Below are 22,495 nucleotides of genomic sequence, written 5' to 3' on the forward strand. Positions count from 1 at the left end.
TCCGCCCCCTTTTCGGCGGCCTTATCTCCCGTTTTTCTGTATATTCTGGCAGGGGTTAAATGCATCCATATAGCCCAGGAGCTATATGTGATGTATTTTTTGCCATGTAAGGTATTTTTATCATGTTTTATTGTGTCTCAGGGCGCCCACCCCAGCGCCCTGCACCCTCAGTGACCGGAGTATGAAGTGTGCTGAGAGCAATGGCGCACAGCTGCAGTGCTGTGCGCTACCTTATTGAAGACAGGAACGTCTTCTGCCGCCGATTTTTCCGGACCTCTTCGCTCTTCTGGCTCTGTAAGGGGGCCGGCGGCGCGGCTCCGGGACCCATCCAGGCTGGGCCTGTGATCGTCCCTCTGGAGCTAATGTCCAGTAGCCAAGAAGCCCAATCCACTCTGCACGCAGGTGAGTTCGCTTCTTCTCCCCTTAGTCCCTCGATGCAGTGAGCCTGTTGCCAGCAGGTCTCACTGAAAATAACAAACCTAAACTAAAACTTTCACTAAGAAGCTCAGGAGAGCCCCTAGTGTGCACCCTTCTCGTCGGGCACAGAAATCTAACTGAGGCTTGGAGGAGGGTCATAGGGGGAGGAGCCAGTGCACACCAGTTAGTCCTAAAGCTTTCTTTAGATGTGCCCAGTCTCCTGCGGAGCCGCTATTCCCCATGGTCCTTACGGAGTCCCCAGCATCCACTTAGGACGTTAGAGAAAAATAAGGTACGCATCCTTGATATCGAGATACCAGGAATTCCCCCTTCTCCAGATCTGAGATCACCAGACTACATCTTGAACTTGAACACGCTTAAATACGGGTGATTTGAGGTTTAGAATGGGCCTTACCGAACCGTCCGGTTTCGGTACCACAAACAGGTTGGAGTAATAACCCCTGTTCTGTAGTTGAAGTGGAACTGGGACAATGACCTGAGTCTAAACCAGTTTTTGAATTGCTGCCTGTAAAGTTATGCTTGCTTCTGGAGAAGCTGGTAAGCCTGATTTGAAGAATCTGTGAGATGGGAGTTCCTGAAACTCCAGTCTGTATCCCTGGGTGATAAGATCTATGACCCAGGGATCCTGGCAAGATGTTGCCCAAACGTGACTAAAATAACGTAATCGAGCTCCCACCTGCCTGTCTTCCAGGCAGTGCAGACCATCGTCATGCTGAAGGCTTTGAGGAAGCAAATCCGGAGGTCTGTTCCTGAGAACCTGCAGCTGCTGGTTTTCTGGGTTTACCTTTATTACCCTTGAAGGCTGTAGAAGAACCTTTGGATTTGCCTTTAAATTTCGCTGTCCGAAAGGACTGCAGAGTTGGAGCAGAGTAGGTTTTCCTAGCTGGGGGTGCTGCGGAAGGAAGGTACGTAGACTTACCCGCCGTAGCCTTGGATATCAACTTATCCAGTTCATCTCCAAACAGGACTTCACCCGTGAAAGGTAGATTTTCCACTCCTTTCCTGGAATCCGCATCCGCCGTCCACTGGTGCAGCCATAAGCCCCTGCGTGCTGAAAATGCCATGGCAGTGGTGCGTGCGTTGAGCAAACCAATTTCCTTTATGGCCTCCACCGTAAAGGTAGCAGCAGAGTCCTGTATATGTTGCAGGAGTAAAACTATCTCCCCCCGGGTAAGGTATCCAATCCCTAAATTAGGTTACCTGACCACTGTGCAATGGCTTTAGTGATCCATGCGCAAGCAATAGTGGGTCTCTTGGCCACCCCAGCAGCAGTGTATAGTGATTTGAGAGTGTTCTCAATTTTGTGGTCAGCTGTGTCCTTTAAGGATGCTGCCCCAGGAACAGGTAAGACTATCTTACGTGATAACCTAGAAACCGATGCGTCCACCATCGGCGGGTTTTCCCATTTCTTTCTATCTTCCAGAGGAAAGGGAAAGGATGTAATTAATCTTTTAGGGATCTGTATTTTTTTGTCAGAATTAGCCCAAGTTTGTTCAAACAAGGCATTTAATTCCTTTGATGCAGGAAAAGTAGCTTAGGATTTATTTTTTATATTAAAATAAGATTCATCCTCAACCTCTGCCCTCTTATCAGGAATGTGCAGGACATTTCTGACAGCTTCTATCATGGCCTGTATGCCCTGTGACAGGACGGCATTCCCCCCACTCGCATCCACTTCACCCTCTGGATCTGATGTATAGTCATCAGTATCACCCTGTATTAGCTGGGCCAGAGTACGCTTTTGTGGGCAAATGGCGGGGGTTTGAGACGCTGGTATGGGGACTGAATCTCTATTCATCAGGTCATCCATAGACTGTCTTAAAAATTGCGTCTCTCATTATGGGATAATTTAGTAGAAATATTAGATATCATCCCTTTAATGGAAGCTAAACGTGGGTGTTCTACCCCACTAGCCTGAGAATGAACACTATCCTGAGTACAGGGTAGTGAGTCTCTGGGGGAGGAAAGGCACTCAGCTGTGCAGGACATGTTAATGTGAAGGGACACACACACACCCCCACACACAGAAGGTGAAGTTTTAACCCACACAGTGCCCTCAGAGAGAGAGAGAAATTGGAGCCAGCCACACACACCACCCCTATAGCCAAGTTAATTAGCTGGGTCGCCACACTAATTCCCTTAATAGGGATTAGTATATTAACACACTCCCCCTTCCCCCCCCCCCCCTTCCCCCTTCTAAGACCCCCCCTGGTACCGCTGAGGAGACGTGGAGTCTGTTTGGAGGAGCTGCGCTTCCCTGTGATTCCTGTCAGTGTGAGCTGCAGAGGGAAAATGGCGCTGGTGAGCTGCTGGAACTGCTCATAGTGAAGCCCCGCCCCTTTAATAGCACTCGGCTTCCCGCTTTTTTATACTGGCCTGAGGTAATAATTATGTCTAACATAGGGTAAAACCCTTGTTAGACCTGTTAGCCAGTGTGGGTATTCATTGGTGGCTCAGTGCGCCCCTCACAGCAGGGGACACAGTGCTGTGTGTGTCTCTGAGCCCCCGGGAGCGTAGCCTGTATGCTAACCGGGATGCCGGCGCTGTACTCGCCACTTTTCTGGCTCTGTTATGGGTGGCAGCGTGCTGTGGGGAGGATATGCTGCGCCGTGGTGGGGCTTGCGAATGACTCCCACAGAAGCTCAGTGTCCTGTCAGCGGAGAAATGGGACCATTAACTCTTTAGGAAGTTGGGCCATTTTCCCCCCTAAATCCCACGAAGCAGGCAGGCTGGTGCCAAGCAGCCCTGCCTGAAAACAACAAACAGAAAATAAATGCAGAAAACTCTTTAGGAGCTTTCCTAAATGTGACTGGCTCTTCCGGGCACATTTTCTAAACTGAGTCTGGTAGGAGGGGCATAGAGGGAGGAGCCACTGCACACTATTTATTTCTTAAAGTGCCCAAGGCTCCTATGGTACTTTTGTGGACCCCAGTATCCTCTAGGACAGAGGTTCTCAAACTCGGTCCTCGGGGGCACACACAGTGCATGTTTTGCAGATCTCCTCACAGAATCGCAAGTGAAATAATTAGCTCCACCTGTAGACCTTTTAAAATGTGTCAGTGAGTAATTAATACACCAGTGCACCTGCTGGGTTACCTGCAAAATATGCACTGTGTGTGCCCCCGAGGACCGAGTTTGAGAACCTCTGCTCTAGGACGTAAGAGAAATAAAGTTATTCCCGGTAAAAATTATGCAGTTCAATTTAAAAATAAAATGAGTGCAGCCACCTGAGATGGAATGTCAGCACAAGCCTCTTGAAAATATAATGTAAGGCAGGGTATTCAACTGTTATCTTGAGTGTGCTACTCTGAAAAGTTAGAGAGATTTGGGGAGCCCAACATTTTACTACAAAAAAACAAGTAACGTTTAAAATACTATATATTACACATATGATATCAAAGCCACACATGCCTCTTTATATGCCTTCAGACTCGTCCTCCTCAGGATACCAGCATTTGTCACACATCTACCCATACTCACCAGCTTGTCACACATCCCCATGCATAGCAGCTACTGATAGTTAATGCCCTTTATTTACATTTGACTGCAGTAGTGCCACTCATTCACATTATGTCACTCAGTAATGTTCCTCGTTCACATGCCACAGTAATGCCCCCTCATTCACATTATGCCACACAGTTATGTCCCTCATTTACATTATGCCACACAGTAGTGTCCCACATGCACATTACAGTATATCACACAGTAGTGCCCTATTCACAGTATGCCACATAGTAATGTCCCTCATTTACAGTATGCCACACAGTAGTGCTTCACATTCACATTATGACACACACTAGTTCTCCTCATTCACATTATGGCACACAGTAGTACCCATCATTCACATACCACACAGTGGTGCTCCTATTCACATTATGCCACACAGAAATATCCCTCATTTACATTATTCCTCACAGTAGTGTCACTCATTCATAATATGCAACACAGTAGTGCTGCCTATAACATATTACATTGACATTAAGATGATATCAAATATATACCTTTTCCTGCCTGGGGAATGCACTGCAAACCCGGCTGAATATGAAGATTGCTGAATGCCACAGTGAGCTTCTCATTCGCTGTGACTTGTGGTCACATTTGGAGTTCTCACCAGCACTCCCCCAATGCAACTGCTACACATCTTGCATGGAAAATAGTAACAATAGTGGCGCCGGGAATTAGATAGTGTTACATGTGACAACCTCAGCCAATAAGAATCCGCTGATTCCTATTGGATATTACTGTCACATTTGACAGTCAACAGGAACAGCCATTAAGAATCAGCCAGATTCTTATTGGCTGCTGCACATCACTACGATCTGCCGGTCAAGTGTCTGCGGTCGATTGGTAGCTCTCGATCAGCGTTGTGGACACCACTGCAGGGCCCCAGTTGAATATCCCTGCTGTAAGGGTAAGGCATGGTCAGGTTTTTCCATATACACCACCGAAACAATGGGCATATAAATTGAATGTTGTGTTGAGCAGCTCATTAGAGTTAGCGTGTCTATTGTGTACAGTACAAATGAAACAGTGTGGTCTATCTTCTTCCAGCTGCATTGGTGACCAGAACCATCCTTAGCATATTTAAATAATGCTGTAGCTGTTAGAGCTCTTTGTGCTGGTCACTGTTTCCAGCTGGCAGAGAGAGATTTACATTTACTCTGTAAAGATACTCCAGAAATTCATTCTATTCCTGCTAAATATCAGTAAACCATGTTATAAAGCAATATACATAACTCTCTGCCGTAGGCCATTACAGGCGTCTAGTTCAGCCTACACATGGATATTCATGAGGATGTCCAGTATGCCGGGAAAAAACCGTGTTAAGAAAATTGTCCATTTTCTTAAAATCACCCTAACGGCCTTTTTTAGAAGATATTTGTGCAACTGTGCTATGAGATAACATTGCCTCAAACAGCCAAGAAAACATAAAAACACTGGGAAAGGAGACTTTTTTTTTTTGGGGGGGGGGGGGGGGGGGCACTTTTTTGTTATATATATTTTTTAAATAAACTTAACTTAAACTTTCAATATTCCGTACGTAGAACCGCTGGTTTATAGCATGCCAAATATGACTTTTAGTGAACACATATAGAATTTCCAGCATGGTTAGGTTTAGATTGGCAAAAGTAAGAAAGAAAAGAAAGCCTTCACTAGAAAACACTTGATATTTATTGGTGCTATTGTGGCTGTATACACAGCGGCACAATACTGTTCAATAAATATGTATTTTCAGAAGTTTAGCAGTAGGAAATGTCTGTGAAATGTAAAGGTGCATTAGATGGTGACCTGTTTTTCTTGACATCAACACTCTGTTCTAATATACTTGGAATATTGTATTTGCCTGTTGCATGAGCTCCAGACTGTACCGATATAGATTTTACTGCATTGTTGCCAAGATGTAATTATGTTCAGTGTATACATGTTGCCACCTAGTGTTTGGCTTGTGGTATTGCCTAGCTTGATAATTTTTGAGTAGACACTGAGTACCAGAGCTTTCTGCATCTCAGTATCAGCCACACTTATTGCTTTCCCATTTAATTGATGCATCAAAAGAACAGTGACCCCTAGTGGAAAATGGTAGAATGCTTCCTGTCTCAACTTACAATAAAACTTCTAAATAAAACATACCCAAACATATTTGGGCAGATGTATTAACCTGGAGACGCATAAGGAAGTGATAAACCAGTGATATGTGCAAGGTGATAAAGGCACCAGCCAATCAGATCCTAACTGTTAATTTACATATTGGAGCTGATTGGCTAGTGCGTTTATCGCCCTGCACATATCACTGGTTTATCACTTCCTTATGCCTTCTCCAGGTTAATACATCTGCCCCATTATTATTAATATTAGCATTATGAGGCACAAATTTTTCCAGTGCTGCTAAGAGCAAAATACAAATAGGGTAAACAAATAAAACGTAAACATAATTATAAGTGGGCATAATATTTGTGTATACCAGCTGGCTGAGATAGTTGAGATGGGGATATTGGGGAATATTATATAGTATATTACTGTAATTTTATTTGATAACAACGAACTCTACATAATATATGATATGAAATATGAGTGCATAGATTTATTTAGATGTTGTGTTGTCCCAGAAACACTTGGAAGACTGTAAAATGAGAAATATGTGGTGTGACCTAAGTGAGCCTTTGCACATATATGCCGTTTAAAGTGAAACTGTGTTAATAGTATTCAAATTGCTGGCTTCAACAATGCTCTGCTTGTTCTCCAGTTTGCAGGAAACCTATGAAGCAAAGCGGCAAGAGTTCTTTGAGGAGCTGCAGAGGAAGGAGGAAGAGATGAGACAGACCTTTGTGCAGAGAGTAAGGGAGAAAGAGACAGTGCTGAAAGAAGCAGAGCGAGAGGTACTGTGTCCATCTCTGCTCCTATTAATTCTTCAGAAATTAGGCTGTGTAGAACCAGACAGTATTTTGCAAACGTGTATGTTCATTTACATTACAGCGTTTGCTCTAATGGTTGTGCATGACCAGTTTACCGACAGGCTTGGGTGTAAAGTTGTATAATTGCAACTGTGGACTTCCCCCTCGTTAAATATACATTTTTATTTCTTCTGATTTTGTACTTGTCCAGGTCTCCGAAAGATATTATGTAAAATCATGATAGAAATTGAAACTGCTCAAGAAGTTTTTATTCACTTACAATATCTAAACTAGCATTATATAATGGAAAGTAACATTAGTATACTATTTACATTTCATCAAAATTCCCCTGCAAAATCTAAACTCTATATTTTATCTATGAACTGTTCCCTAATGAGTATTAATACAGATGCGTCCTCATACATCTAGCCTCAATACGCCGCACAGTGCAAGATGCCTGGTGAGCTGCCAGGTCCCGTGCAACTCTTGCAACGTTGGGTGTCTTTTTCTGACGGAAATGCGCCTTAGTTGCAATGCAATGCAACGCCAGGAGACTGTGCTGATTGATTTATTATGACACTTGTATATTGTGTGTGACGGAGTCTGTGCACGTTGCAAAATACAACTTCTGTCGGAAAAAAGCAGCGGCTGTTACATTGTAGCACTTGGTATACAGATTCAGACTCTGCCGCACACAGATATACAATATCATATATCAAATTAATCGTCACAGTCTCCTTGTGCTGCCTAGTTGCACTGGGTTGCAACTAAGATGCATTTTCTACAAAAAAAAGAAGCAAAAAAGACGCCTGTCACTAGAAGATTCTCACGAGACCTTGCGTTCCAAAAGGGGCTGTTTGGCATGACTGCAGCAAAGATTTATGAGGACCTATATTTCTCTATAAATATTGTTTGCACACATCTGCATCTGTACATAAAAATACAGTAGATTTCTCTTTTATCTTAATGCATAGCAATCCTACATGAACACGTGAATTTACTCTGACATGCACATTCAGTAAATCATGCTCTGGCTTTACAGCTGAGTCATTAAAAAATATTTTAAGCTGCCGTTATACAAATAATTAAAATAACACACAAGTATCAAATAATTACTATGACATTTGGCGCTGATGCGACCGCTTTAGTGTCTCTTGGCATGGTTGTGTGTGCGACTTTTTGCCCTTTCCCTGATCTACAATATGTGTCTGAATGTGCAAGGACTGGGATGCCAACTTTGTGCATCTGTAGATGCTACTATCGGACACTAGAGATGAGCGCCTGAAATTTTTCGGGTTTTGTGTTTTGGTTTTGGGTTCGGTTCCGCGGCCGTGTTTTGGGTTCGACCGCGTTTTGGCAAAACCTCACCGAATTTTTTTTGTCGGATTCGGGTGTGTTTTGGATTCGGGTGTTTTTTTCAAAAAACCCTAAAAAACAGCTTAAATCATAGAATTTGGGGGTCATTTTGATCCCATATTATTATTAACCTCAAAAACCATAATTTCCACTCATTTTCAGTCTATTCTGAATACCTCACACCTCACAATATTATTTTTAGTCCTAAAATTTGCACCGAGGTCGCTGGATGACTAAGCTAAGCGACCCTAGTGGCCGACACAAACACCTGGCCCATCTAGGAGTGGCACTGCAGTGTCACGCAGGATGTCCCTTCCAAAAAACCCTCCCCAAACAGCACATGACGCAAAGAAAAAAAGAGGCGCAATGAGGTAGCTGACTGTGTGAGTAAGATAAGCGACCCTAGTGGCCGACACAAACACCGGGCCCATCTAGGAGTGGCACTGCAGTGTCACGCAGGATGGCCCTTCCAAAAAACCCTCCCCAAACAGCACATGACGCAAAGAAAAAAAGAGGCGCAATGAGGTAGCTGACTGTGTGAGTAAGATAAGCGACCCTAGTGGCCGACACAAACACCGGGCCCATTTAGGAGTGTCACTGCAGTGTCACGCAGGATGTCCCTTCCAAAAAACCCTCCCCAAACAGCACATGACGCAAAGAAAATAAGAGGCGCAATGAGGTAGCTGTGTGAGTAAGATTAGCGACCCTAGTGGCCGACACAAACACCGGGCCCATTTAGGAGTGTCACTGCAGTGTCACGCAGGATGTCCCTTCCAAAAAAACCTCCCCAAACAGCACATGACGCAAAGAAAATAAGAGGCGCAATGAGGTAGCTGTGTGAGTAAGATAAGCGACCCTAGTGGCCAACACAAACACCGGGCCCATCTAGGAGTGGCACTGCAGTGTCACGCAGGATGGCCCTTCCAAAAAACACTCCCCAAACAGCACATGACGCAAAGAAAAAAAGAGGCGCAATGAGGTAGCTGTGTGAGTAAGATTAGCGACCCTAGTGGCCGACACAAACACCGGGCCCATCTAGGAGTGGCACTGCAGTGTCACGCAGGATGGCCCTTCCAAAAAACACTCCCCAAACAGCACATGACGCAAAGAAAAAAAGAGGCGCAATGAGGTAGCTGACTGTGTGAGTAAGATTAGCGACCCTAGTGGCCGACACAAACACCGGGCCCATCTAGGAGTGGCACTGCAGTGTCACGCAGGATGGCCCTTCCAAAAAACACTCCCCAAACAGCACATGACGCAAAGAAAAAAAGAGGCGCAATGAGGTAGCTGACTGTGTGAGTAAGATAAGCGACCCTAGTGGCCGACACAAACACCGGGCCCATTTAGGAGTGGCACTGCAGTGTCACGCAGGATGTCCCTTCCAAAAAACCCTCCCCAAACAGCACATGACGCAAAGAAAAATAAAAGAAAAAAGAGGTGCAAGATGGAATTGTCCTTGGGCCCTCCCACCCACCCTTATGTTGTATAAACAAAACAGGACATGCACACTTTAACCAACCCATCATTTCAGTGACAGGGTCTGCCACACGACTGTGACTGATATGACGGGTTGGTTTGGACCCCCCCCAAAAAAGAAGCAATTAATCTCTCCTTGCACAAACTGGCTCTACAGAGGCAAGATGTCCACCTCATCATCATCCTCCGATATATCACCGTGTACATCCCCCTCCTCACAGATTATCAATTCGTCCCCACTGGAATCCACCATCTCAGCTCCCTGTGTACTTTGTGGAGGCAATTGCTGCTGGTCAATGTCTCCGCGGAGGAATTGATTATAATTCATTTTAATGAACATCATCTTCTCCACATTTTCTGGATGTAACCTCGTACGCCGATTGCTGACAAGGTGAGCGGCGGCACTAAACACTCTTTCGGAGTACACACTTGTGGGAGGGCAACTTAGGTAGAATAAAGCCAGTTTGTGCAATGGCCTCCAAATTGCCTCTTTTTCCTGCCAGTATAAGTATGGACTGTGTGACGTGCCTACTTGGATGCGGTCACTCATATAATCCTCCACCATTCTTTCAATAGTGAGAGAATCATATGCAGTGACAGTAGACGACATGTCCGTAATCGTTGTCAGGTCCTTCAGTCCGGACCAGATGTCAGCATCAGCAGTCGCTCCAGACTGCCCTGCATCACCGCCAGCGGGTGGGCTCGGAATTCTGAGCCTTTTCCTCGCACCCCCAGTTGCGGGAGAATGTGAAGGTTGAGATGTTGACAGGTCGTGTTCCGCTTGACTTGACAATTTTCTCACCAGCAGGTCTTTCAACCCCAGCAGACTTGTGTCTGCCGGAAAGAGAGATCCAAGGTAGGCTTTAAATCTAGGATCGAGCACGGTGGCCAAAATGTAGTGCTCTGATTTCAACAGATTGACCACCCGTGAATCCTGGTTAAGCGAATTAAGGGCTCCATCCACAAGTCCCACATGCCTAGCGGAATCGCTCCGTGTTAGCTCCTCCTTCAATGTCTCCAGCTTCTTCTGCAAAAGCCTGATGAGGGGAATGACCTGACTCAGGCTGGCAGTGTCTGAACTGACTTCACGTGTGGCAAGTTCAAAGGGCAGCAGAACCTTGCACAACGTTGAAATCATTCTCCACTGCGCTTGAGACAGGTGCATTCCACCTCCTATATCGTGCTCAATTGTATAGGCTTGAATGGCCTTTTGCTGCTCCTCCAACCTCTGAAGCATATAGAGGGTTGAATTCCACCTCGTTACCACTTCTTGCTTCAGATGATGGCAGGGCAGGTTCAGTAGTTTTTGGTGGTGCTCCAGTCTTCTGTACGTGGTGCCTGTACGCCGAAAGTGTCCCGCAATTCTTCTGGCCACCGACAGCATCTCTTGCACGCCCCTGTCGTTTTTTAAATAATTCTGCACCACCAAATTCAAGGTATGTGCAAAACATGGGACGTGCTGGAATTTGCCCATATTTAATGCACACACAATATTGCTGGCGTTGTCCGATGCCACAAATCCACAGGAGAGTCCAATTGGGGTAAGCCATTCCGCGATAATCTTCCTCAGTTGCCGTAAGAGGTTTTCAGCTGTGTGCGTATTCTGGAAACCGGTGATACAAAGCGTAGCCTGCCTAGGAAAGAGTTGGCGTTTGCGAGATGCTGCTACTGGTGCCGCCGCTGCTGTTCTTGCGGCGGGAGTCCATACATCTACCCAGTGGGCTGTCACAGTCATATAGTCCTGACCCTGCCCTGCTCCACTTGTCCACATGTCCGTGGTTAAGTGGACATTGGGTACAGCTGCATTTTTTAGGACACTGGTGACTCTTTTTCTGAGGTCTGTGTAAATTTTCGGTATCGCCTGCCTAGAGAAATGGAACCTAGATGGTATTTGGTACCGGGGACACAGTACCTCCAACAAGTCTCTAGTTGGCTCTGCAGTAATGATGGATACCGGAACCACGGTTCTCACCACCCAGGATGCCAAGGCCTCAGTTATCCGCTTTGCAGTAGGATGACTGCTGTGATATTTCATCTTCCTCGCAAAGGACTGTTGGACAGTCAATTGCTTGGTGGAAGTAGTAAAAGTGGTCTTACGACTTCCCCTCTGGGATGACCATCGACTCCCAGCAGCAACAACAGCAGCGCCAGCAGCAGTAGGCGTTACACGCAAGGATGCATCGGAGGAATCCCAGGCAGGAGAGGAATCGTCAGAATTGCCAGTGACATGGCCTGCAGGACTATTGGCATTCCTGGGGAAGGAGGAAATTGACACTGAGGGAGTTGGTGGGGTGGTTTGCGTGAGCTTGGTTACAAGAGGAAGGGATTTACTGGTCAGTGGACTGCTTCCGCTGTCACCCAAAGTTTTTGAACTTGTCACTGACTTATTATGAATGCGCTGCAGGTGACGTATAAGGGAGGATGTTCCGAGGTGGTTAACGTCCTTACCCCTACTTATTACAGCTTGACAAAGGGAACACACGGCTTGACACCTGTTGTCCGCATTTCTGTTGAAATACCTCCACACCGAAGAGCTGATTTTTTTGGTATTTTCACCAGGCATGTCAACGGCCATATTCCTCCCACGGACAACAGGTGTCTCCCCGGGTGCCTGACTTAAACAAACCACCTCACCATCAGAATCCTCCTGGTCAATTTCCTCCCCAGCGCCAGCAACACCCATATCCTCCTCATCCTGGTGTACTTCAACACTGACATCTTCAATCTGACTATCAGGAACTGGACTGCGGGTGCTCCTTCCAGCACTTGCAGGGGGCGTGCAAATGGTGGAAGGCGCATGCTCTTCACGTCCAGTGTTGGGAAGGTCAGGCATCGCAACCGACACAATTGGACTCTCCTTGTGGATTTGGGATTTCGAAGAACGCACAGTTCTTTGCGGTGCTACTGCTTTTGCCAGCTTGAGTCTTTTCATTTTTCTAGCGAGAGGCTGAGTGCCTCCATCCTCATGTGAAGCTGAACCACTAGCCATGAACATAGGCCAGGGCCTCAGCCGTTCCTTGCCACTCCGTGTGGTAAATGGCATATTGGCAAGTTTACGCTTCTCCTCCGACAATTTTATTTTAGGTTTTGGAGTCCTTTTTTTACTGATATTTGGTGTTTTGGATTTGACATGCTCTGTACTATGACATTGGGCATCGGCCTTGGCAGACGACGTTGCTGGCATTTCATCGTCTCGGCCATGACTAGTGGCAGCAGCTTCAGCACGAGGTGGAAGTGGATCTTGATCTTTCCCTAATTTTGGAACCTCAACATTTTTGTTCTCCATATTTTAATAGGCACAACTAAAAGGCACCTCAGGTAAACAATGGAGATGGATGGATACTAGTATACAATTATGGACGGACTGCCGAGTGCCGACACAGAGGTAGCTACAGCCGTGAACTACCGTACTGTACTGTGTCTGCTGCTAATATAGACTGGTTGATAAAGAGATGTAGTAGTATGTATGTATAAAGAAGAAAGAAAAAAAAACCACGTGTAGGTGGTATACAATTATGGACGGACTGCCGAGTGCCGACACAGAGGTAGCTACAGCCGTGAACTACCGTACTGTACTGTGTCTGCTGCTAATATAGACTGGTTGATAAAGAGATGTAGTAGTATGTATGTATAAAGAAGAAAGAAAAAAAAACCACGGGTAGGTGGTATACAATTATGGACGGACTGCCGAGTGCCGACACAGAGGTAGCTACAGCCGTGAACTACCGTACTGTACTGTGTCTGCTGCTAATATAGACTGGTTGATAAAGAGATGTAGTAGTATGTATGTATAAAGAAGAAAGAAAAAAAAACCACGGGTAGGTGGTATACAATTATGGACGGACTGCCGAGTGCCGACACAGAGGTAGCTACAGCCGTGAACTACCGTACTGTACTGTGTCTGCTGCTAATATAGACTGGTTGATAAAGAGATGTAGTAGTATGTATGTATAAAGAAGAAAGAAAAAAAAACCACGGGTAGGTGGTATACAATTATGGACGGACTGCCGAGTGCCGACACAGAGGTAGCTACAGCCGTGAACTACCGTACTGTACTGTGTCTGCTGCTAATATAGACTGGTTGATAAAGAGATGTAGTAGTATGTATGTATAAAGAAGAAAGAAAAAAAAACCACGGGTAGGTGGTATACAATTATGGACGGACTGCCGAGTGCCGACACAGAGGTAGCTACAGCCGTGAACTACCGTACCGTACTGTACTGTGTCTGCTGCTAATATAGACTGGTTGATAAAGAGATGTAGTAGTATGTATGTATAAAGAAGAAAGAAAAAAAAACCACGTGTAGGTGGTATACAATTATGGACGGACTGCCGAGTGCCGACACAGAGGTAGCTACAGCCGTGAACTACCGTACTGTACTGTGTCTGCTGCTAATATAGACTGGTTGATAAAGAGATGTAGTAGTATGTATGTATAAAGAAGAAAGAAAAAAAACCACGGGTAGGTGGTATACAATTATGGACGGACTGCCGAGTGCCGACACAGAGGTAGCTACAGCCGTGAACTACCGTACTGTGTCTGCTGCTAATATAGACTGGTTGATAAAGAGATGTAGTAGTATGTATGTATGTATAAAGAAGAAAGAAAAAAAAACCTCGGGTAGGTGGTATACAATTATGGACGGACTGCCGAGTGCCGACACAGAGGTAGCTACAGCCGTGAACTACCGTACTGTGTCTGCTGCGACTGGATGATAAATAATGATATAAAAAATATATATATATCACTACTGCAGCCGGACAGGTATATATTATATAATGACGGACCTGCTGGACACTGTCTGTCAGCAGAATGAGTTTTTTATAGAATAAAAAAAAAAACACCACACAAGTGAAGTCACACGACGAGTGTTTAACTTTTTCAGGCAATCACACAATATAGTATACTACTAACTATACTGGTGGTCAGTGTGGTCAGGTCACTGGTCAGTCACACTGGCAGTGGCACTCCTGCAGCAAAAGTGTGCACTGTTTAATTTTAATATAATATGTACTCCTGGCTCCTGCTATAACCTATAACTATTAACTGGCACTGCAGTGCTCCCCAGTCTCCCCCACAATTATAAGCTGTGTGAGCTGAGCACAGTCAGATATATATACATAGATGATGCAGCACACTGGGCTGAGCAGTGCACACAGATATGGTATGTGACTGAGTCACTGTGTGTATCGTTTTTTCAGGCAGAGAACGGATATATTAAATAAAACTGCACTGTCTGGTGGTCACTGTGGTCAGTCACTAGTAAACTCTGCACTCTCTACACTTCTACAGTACTCCTAAGCTCCAGTAAATCAGGTCAATCTCTCTCTCTCTCTCTTCTAATCTAAATGGAGAGGACGCCAGCCACGTCCTCTCCCTATCAATCTCAATGCACGTGTGAAAATGGCGGCGACGCGCGGCTCCTTATATAGAATCCGAGTCTCGCGAGAATCCGACAGCGTCATGATGACGTTCGGGCGCGCTCGGGTTAACCGAGCAAGGCGGGAAGATCCGAGTCGCTCGGACCCGTGAAAAAAAACATGAAGTTCGTGCGGGTTCGGATTCAGAGAAACCGAACCCGCTCATCTCTATCGGACACACCATCGAAACTTGTTCCTGCTCCATGCTAGCTGCAGATTCTCCATCATAGCATGACCTCCAATGTACGCGTCTGAGGTCGCAATGTGCCTGTAGCACTCTCAGAATATGCCCATAAGATGGCAGAACTCCATGAATAGCCACCTCCCAATGCCGCCCAGGAATGCCCAATATATTTCCCATACAGTTCCGAGTCCATGTGTGTCATTTGCTAAATCACGTCTGTGCCTACACACACACCCACCATGCGATACATGTGCTGTGACTTTTCAGCTACATTTGCATGAATATCAGCATTGAGTGCAAATCAGGCCCTTTGTGTTTTCAGTTTATTATATATTTTGTACATGGCTAAATCATTGTCTGTGATTGTTCTACTACTTAACATAAAGCAGAAGTAAATGAGCACAGTACGGTCTAGTATTCCATAACGGGATGCATCTAAAATGCTGCAGATTCATGAGACAATAGTAAAGATACTGTTTCAGACTGAGGTGTACGGTCTGTAGTTGGGTTCCACTATACTCAAATAATCTACGTCATGAAATGAATTATGTTGTTTAGTGTTCAGTAAAGTAGCCTGAAAATCATCAGACTTGAATTCATTTTCTTTGCTGCATAATTTGCACATATTTGTTTTTTAAAGATCATACGCTGTTTTTACTCGTAATTTTTCCCGTGTGGCAAGTTGGAAATAAATATATTTATATATGTCACCATTCTGCATGTCATGTAATAATAACAAACTTGCATATTCATTGTATTATAAAGGACTTTTTCTCTTACGTCTTAGAGGATGCTGGGGACTCCAAAAGGACGATGGGGTATAGACGGGATCCGCAGGAGCTTGGGCACCTTGAAAAGACTTTGACTGGGTGTGAACTGGCTCCTCCCCCTATGCCCCTCCTCCAGACCTCAGTTAGACTTTGTGCCCAGGAGTGACTGGACACTCACTAGGGGAGCTCTACTGAGTTTCTCTACAAAGACTTTTGTTAGGTTTTTTATTTTCAGGGAGACCTGCTGGCTACAGGCTCCCTGCAGCGTGGGAGTGAGGGGAGAGAAGTCAGACCTACTTCTACTTAGTTAAGCTCTGCTTCTTAGGCTACTGGACACCATTAGCTCCAGAGGGTTCGATCACTTGGTGCGCCTAGCTGCTTGTTCCCGGAGTCGCGCCGTCACCCCCCTCACAGAAGCCAGAAGAAAGAAGCCGGGTGAGTATGTGAAGATCCGAAGACATCAGACGGCAGAAGACTTCAGTAACGAGGTATCTTATGTTCTTTTGACTCTTGGTTATATCAAGGACGCTGCAGATTACCTGAAGGATGCGGCGAGGGATGTTGGTCTCTTGGGATCAAGAGCCAATGCCATGGCGATCTCGGCCAGGACGGTGCTGTGGATCCATCAATGGAATGCTGATGCCAACTCCAAGAAAGCTATGGAAGCTCTCCCCTTCAAAGGTAGTGTCTTGTTTGGTGACGGCTTGGCTGACCTGGTGTCTACCGCGACTGCGGGTAAGTCATCTTTTCTTCCTTATGTTCCCACACAGCAGAAAAAGGCACCCCATCAACAGATGCAGTCCTTTCGTCCAAATAAATACAAGCGGGGTAAAGGCTCGTCCTTCCTTGCTTCAAAGGGTAGAGGACGGGGAAGAAAGTCGCCTGCAGTATCAGGCGCACAGGACCAAAAGTCCTCCCCCGCCTCTACCAAGTCCAGCGCATGACGCTGGGGCTCCCCTGGGGGAGTCCGGACCGGTGGGGGGCCGACTGCGGATCTTCAGTCAGGTCTGGGTTCAATCAGGCCTGGATCCTTGGGTTCTAGAAATAATGTCTCAGGGATACAGGCTGGAGTTTCAGGAGATGCCCCCTCACCGCTTTTTCATTTCGGCCTTGCCAATGCCCCTTCCGGACAGGGAGGTCGTGAAGGCAGCATTACAAAAGTTGTGTCAACAGAGGGTCATTGTTCCCGTTCCCCCGTCCCAACAGGGGGAGGGGTTCTACTCGAGCCTCTTTGTTGTTCCGAAGCCGGACGGTTCGGTCAGACCTATTCTGAACCTAAAATCCCTCAATCCTTACTTGAAAGTTTTCAAGTTCAAGATGGAATCTCTTCGGGCTGTGATTTCCAGCCTAGAAGGGGGGGATTTTATGGCGTCAGTAGATATAAAGGATGCCTACTTACACGTCCCGATATATCCTCCGCATCAAGCTTTCCTCAGGTTTGCGATACAGGATTGTCATTACCAATTTCAGACGTTGCCGTTTGGGCTTTCCACGGCCCCGAGGATTTTCACCAAAGTCATGGCGGAAATTATGGTTCTCCTTCGCAAACAAGGGGTTACAATTATCCCGTACTTGGACGATCTCCTGATAAAGGCGAGGTCCAAGGAAAAATTGTTAAGAAATGTGGAATTGTCTCTGTCGGTTCTGCGACAACACGGTTGGGTTACTAAATTTACCAAAGTCTCAGTTGATTCCGACCACTCGACTACCCTTTCTAGGCATGATTCTGGATACGGAGTTACAGAGAGTGTTTCTTCCGGAAAACAAGGCTCTGGAACTACAGACAATGGTCAGGGAGCTTCTGAGGCCGACAAGTGTGTCGATTCATCAGTGTACTCGAGTTCTGGGGGAAATGGTTGCGGCGTACGAAGCCATTCCGTTTGGCAGGTTTCATTCCCGGGTGTTTCAGTGGGATCTGCTGAGCAAATGGTCCAGGTCTCACCTGCACATGCACCGGAAAATAAGCCTATATTCCAGGGCCAGGATTTCTCTCCTGTGGTGGCTACAAAGTTCTCACCTTCTAGGAGGGTGCCGATTCGGAATCCAGGACTGGGTCCTACTGACAACAGATGCAAGTCTCCGAGGCTGGGGCGCAGTCACCCAAGGAACAAATTTCCAGGGGAAATGGTCAGACCAGGAATCTCGTCTCCACATAAATGTCCTCGAGTTAAGAGCCATTTACAACGGCCTGCTCCAAGCAAAGGGCCTTCTTCAGGGTCGACCTGTCCTGATCCAGTCGGACAACATAACAACGGTGGCGCAAGTAAACTGTCAAGGCGGAACAAGAAGCAGGGCGGCTATGGTGGAGGCCACAAGAATCCTTCGCTGGGCGGAACAGCACGTGAGCTCTCTGTCAGCAGTTTTCCTCCCGGGAGTGAACAACTGGGAAGCAGACTTCCTCAGCAGACATGATCTCCATCCGGGAGAGTGGGCTCTTCACCAAGAGGTATTTGCAGAAGTAACGAAGCGTTGGGGAATTCCTCTGATAGACATGATGGCGTCTCGCCTCAACAAGAAGCTTCCGAGGTATTGTTCCAGGTCAAGGGTCCCTCAAGCCAGTGCAGTGGACGCCCTGGTGACTCCGTGGGTGTTTCAGTCGGTATACGTGTTCCCTCCGCTTCCTCTCATTCCAAAGGTGCTGGGAATCATACGACGAGCAAAGATTCAGGCGATTCTTGTAGGTCCAGATTGGCCGCGCAGGGCCTGGTATCCGGATCTTCAGGAATTATTGGTGGAAGATCCTTGGCCGCTTCCTCTAAGAGAGGACCAGTTACTGCAGGGGCCATGCGTGTTTCCGGACTTACCGCGGCTGCGTTTGACGGCGTGGAAGTTGAGCGCCAGATCTTAGCTCGAAAAGGTATTCCTGGGGAGGTCATCCCCACTCTCCTTGGTTTCCCTGGTTTGAACCTTTGCGTAAGGTGGAGTTAAAGTTTCTCACTTGGAAGGTAGTCATGCTTTTGGCTCTGGCGTCTGCCAGGCGAGTGTCAGAGTTGGCGGCCTTATCTCACAAGAGTCCATATTTGATCTTCCATTCGGATAGAGCAGAATTGAGGACTCGTCAACAATTTCTGCCGAAGGTGGTTTCTTCGTTTCACATTAACCAACCTATTGTGGTGCCTGTGGCTACAGATGCTGTGGCAGTTCCAAGATCTCTTGATGTTGTAAGAGCTTTGAAAATTTACATCGCCAGAACGGCTTTTACCAGGAAAACAGAGGCTTTGTTTGTCCTGTATGCTTCCAACAAGATTGGAAATCCTGCTTCTAAGCAAACTATTGCACGCTGGATTTGTGGTACGATTCAGCAAGCTCATTCTTCAGCGGAGCTACCGTTGCCGAAATCAGTAAAAGGCCCATTCTACCAGAAAAGTGGGATCGTCTTGGGCAGCTGCCCGAGGGGTCACGGCACTTCAGCTTTGCCGAGCAGCTACGTGGTCGGGTTCAAACACCTTTGCTAAGTTTTACAAGTTTGATTACAAGCATACTCCAGGACGTAAGAGAAAATAGGATTTTAGTACCTACTGGTAAATCCTTTTCTCCTAGTCCGTAGAGGATGCTGGGCGCCCTTCCCAGTGCGGACTGTTACTTGCAGTGTTTTATTACTGATTAAATTTGTTTACACGCGGGTTGTGTATTAGTTATATTCAGCTTGTTGCTGTTGTTAATTCATACTGTTATCTGGTTTCCTGATACTCCGGTTGTACGGTATGTTTGTGGTGTGGGCTGGTTGTTTCTCACCCTTAGTTTAAACAAAAATCCTTTCCTCGAAATGTCCGTCTCTCCTGGGCACAGTTCCTATAACTGAGGTCTTGAGGAGGGGCATAGAGGGAGGAGCCAGTTCACACCCAGTCAAAGTCTTTTCAGTGTGCCCAAGCTCCTGCAAATCCCGTCTATACCCCATGGTCCTTTTGGAGTCCCCAGCATCCTCTACAGACTAGGAGAAAAGGATTTACCGGTAGGTACTAAAATCCTATTTTTTTTTCATTTTGTTGAGACCCCTGTTGGATTGTGAACTAACCATCATGTATGTACAGCTTCAGAATAGATTTGAGCAACTGAAGAGGCTTCATCAGGATGAAAGAGTTAGCCTGGATGAGAAAAGGAAAGACCTGCTGGAGGAGGTTAATGCATTCACTAAGCGGAAGGCTGCTGCAGAGCTACTACAAGGTCAGGCTTTTGGAAGTGTCGCCAACTCCAGCTTGAAAAAGGATCGCAAAACGTAAGTGCCTGATCCTATGTGCTAAATAAATAATGTACTGCTGTGGAATATTTGGGCACTACATAAATAAATGCAGATAATAATAATTACAGTACACAACACAATCCTCACACCTCTATGCAGTGCAATGAAATATTAGTGAAGATACTGGTAATAAGTGCTTTCACCCGACCATTCAGAATGCCCTCTCCTGCCCGGAGTTGAATTTCCTCCCTATGCGGCATATGCCTAGCAATAGAGCACATAAAACAGATTCCAGGGTATCTGTGGTATAGCAGTGTCCTAACAATATAAGTAGTTCACCGGGAATGAAATGTGAAACGTGAGAAGTGTTATGTCCATCTTTATTCTTACAGCTGTCTTCTGTGCTGTGTGTTTTACAGTTTCATGTGATTGGACGACTCTGCAGTGATACTACATCAATGGGCATGTGGGTTTTTTTTAACTTTTATAAAAGCTGAAATGTGTTTCTGATGCCCACTACCACAAAGAACAGGAAGCAATGAAACTCTGCCAAGGACAAAAAGACTTACTGCCATTGCGTCCATGATTACTGGTAACCTTGCCATCTGAGCACCTGCTGTTAGGACTTTATACTCGTTTCCAGGGCTCCCAGGACCATGGGAAAAACAAGGGAAGAGGTTTGCAGTGTTGTCAAAGTATTTTAAGGGATTCTTTATTCTTAATAAAAATGAATCTTTTCTGTAACATATGTATAAGATTACATGTATGGGAGGTGAGAAGGATCAAAACTGCAGAAATATAAATGTGCCTTCTAATGTTGTTTCCATGTACTCTGCTTTGTGGTATCACTGCCCAGAGAGAGCGCACACATTACAGCTTATCCTGCAGTCACCTAGATCTTACAGTATGTACAGTATATCTTTTCTGTCACACAGGTATTTCATATTCATTCATTGTTACATTATTTCCTGGTTAAAATGAGGTCTGTTTTCTCTGAATTTATACATTTTGGATTTTATTTTTTTAACATTTGATAGGTCAACCTAGCTGTAGACATGTATAAAAGAATAACTTCCTCTTGTTTATTTTTTGTGTTCGTTCCATAGAACGCTTACTCGTAATACTGCACACGTTTATTGTTTTAAAGATTAATTTTATCGTTTTGATTGAGCAGCAAGGAAAAAAATACTAGTGTTGGTTGTGTGTGCAACGTACAGCTTTTTGTCTTTGATTATCATGTATGCAATTAATACGCAGAGAAAACGCAGCTGAAAACCAGAAGTAAATGCAAAAGTTTGGAAAGGAGACTTCTACAATATAAAAGGTTCTTACACTTACCATCTTTGCAGAGTCTCTCATTGAGAAGTTTCCAACAACCCAACGGTGTGCTCTTCTCTCGCTCTTGCCTCCACTTTGCTGATCAGAGAGGCAGAAATGTGTTCTTTGCCATTTCCTGCTAACTTGATCAGGGGACATGTCATATCTGGGTAATGCCAATAGACTATTTGCTCCCAAACACTGGAAAATTAACAAAAACGGTCGTTCAGACAAATTGGTTCAATCACGAAAATCACAGATTTAACCAATTTGTCTGACAGACTGTTTCTCTGACGTCCTAGTGGATGCTGGGTACTCCGTAAGGACCATGGGGAATAGACGGGCTCCGTAGGAGACTGGGCACTCTTTAAAGAAAGATTAGGTACTACATCTGGTGTGCACTGGCTCCTCCCTCTATGCCCCTCCTCCAGACCTCAGTTAGAATCTGTGCCCGGCCAGAGCTGGATGCACTTAGTGGGCTCTCCTGAGTTCACTATAAAGAAAGTATTTGTTAGGTTTTTTATTTTCAGTGAGATCTGCTGGCAACAGACTCACTGCTACGTGGGACTTAGGGGAGAGAAGCAAACCTACCTGCTTGCAGCTAGCTTCTGCTTCTAAGGCTACTGGACACCATTAGCTCCAGAGGGATCGAACACAGGGCCCGACCTCGATCGTCCGTTCCCGGAGCCGCGCCGCCGTCCCCCTTGCAGAGCCAGAAGACGAAAGATTCCGGGAGAAAATCGGCGGCTGAAGACTCCGGTCTTCAATAAGGTAGCGCACAGCACTGCAGCTGTGCGCCATTGCTCCCACAGCACACCACACGCTTCGGTCACTGGTGGGTGCAGGGCGCTGGGGGGGGGGCGCGCCCTGGGCTGCAATTAGTATACCTTCTTGGCAAAAAGCACATAATACAGTTTTAAACTGTATATGTGCCCAATCCCCCGCCATAATTTTTATTAAA

At 45.9% G+C, this 22,495-nt stretch overlaps 1 protein-coding gene across 6 annotated transcripts in view; it reads left to right on the forward strand.

The window, feature by feature from the left end:
- Window positions 1-21,555, forward strand: part of SEPTIN10 (septin 10) — a 140,163-nt gene extending 118,608 nt beyond the window's left edge. For all 6 annotated transcript variants that reach the window (XM_063953404.1, XM_063953403.1, XM_063953405.1 and 3 more), the window contains exons 9-11: window positions 6,683-6,815; window positions 20,069-20,253; window positions 20,637-21,555. In XM_063953404.1, the coding sequence (XP_063809474.1) occupies window positions 6,683-6,815; window positions 20,069-20,253; window positions 20,637-20,646 (328 nt within the window). In that variant the 3' untranslated portion in view covers window positions 20,647-21,555. The remainder of the gene's footprint in view (window positions 1-6,682; window positions 6,816-20,068; window positions 20,254-20,636) is intronic.
- Window positions 21,556-22,495: the final 940 nt, after the last annotated feature.

Source organism: Pseudophryne corroboree, chromosome 2 (genome assembly GCF_028390025.1).
Source record: "Pseudophryne corroboree isolate aPseCor3 chromosome 2, aPseCor3.hap2, whole genome shotgun sequence".
In the NCBI taxonomy this organism is placed as follows: Eukaryota; Metazoa; Chordata; class Amphibia; order Anura; family Myobatrachidae; genus Pseudophryne; species Pseudophryne corroboree.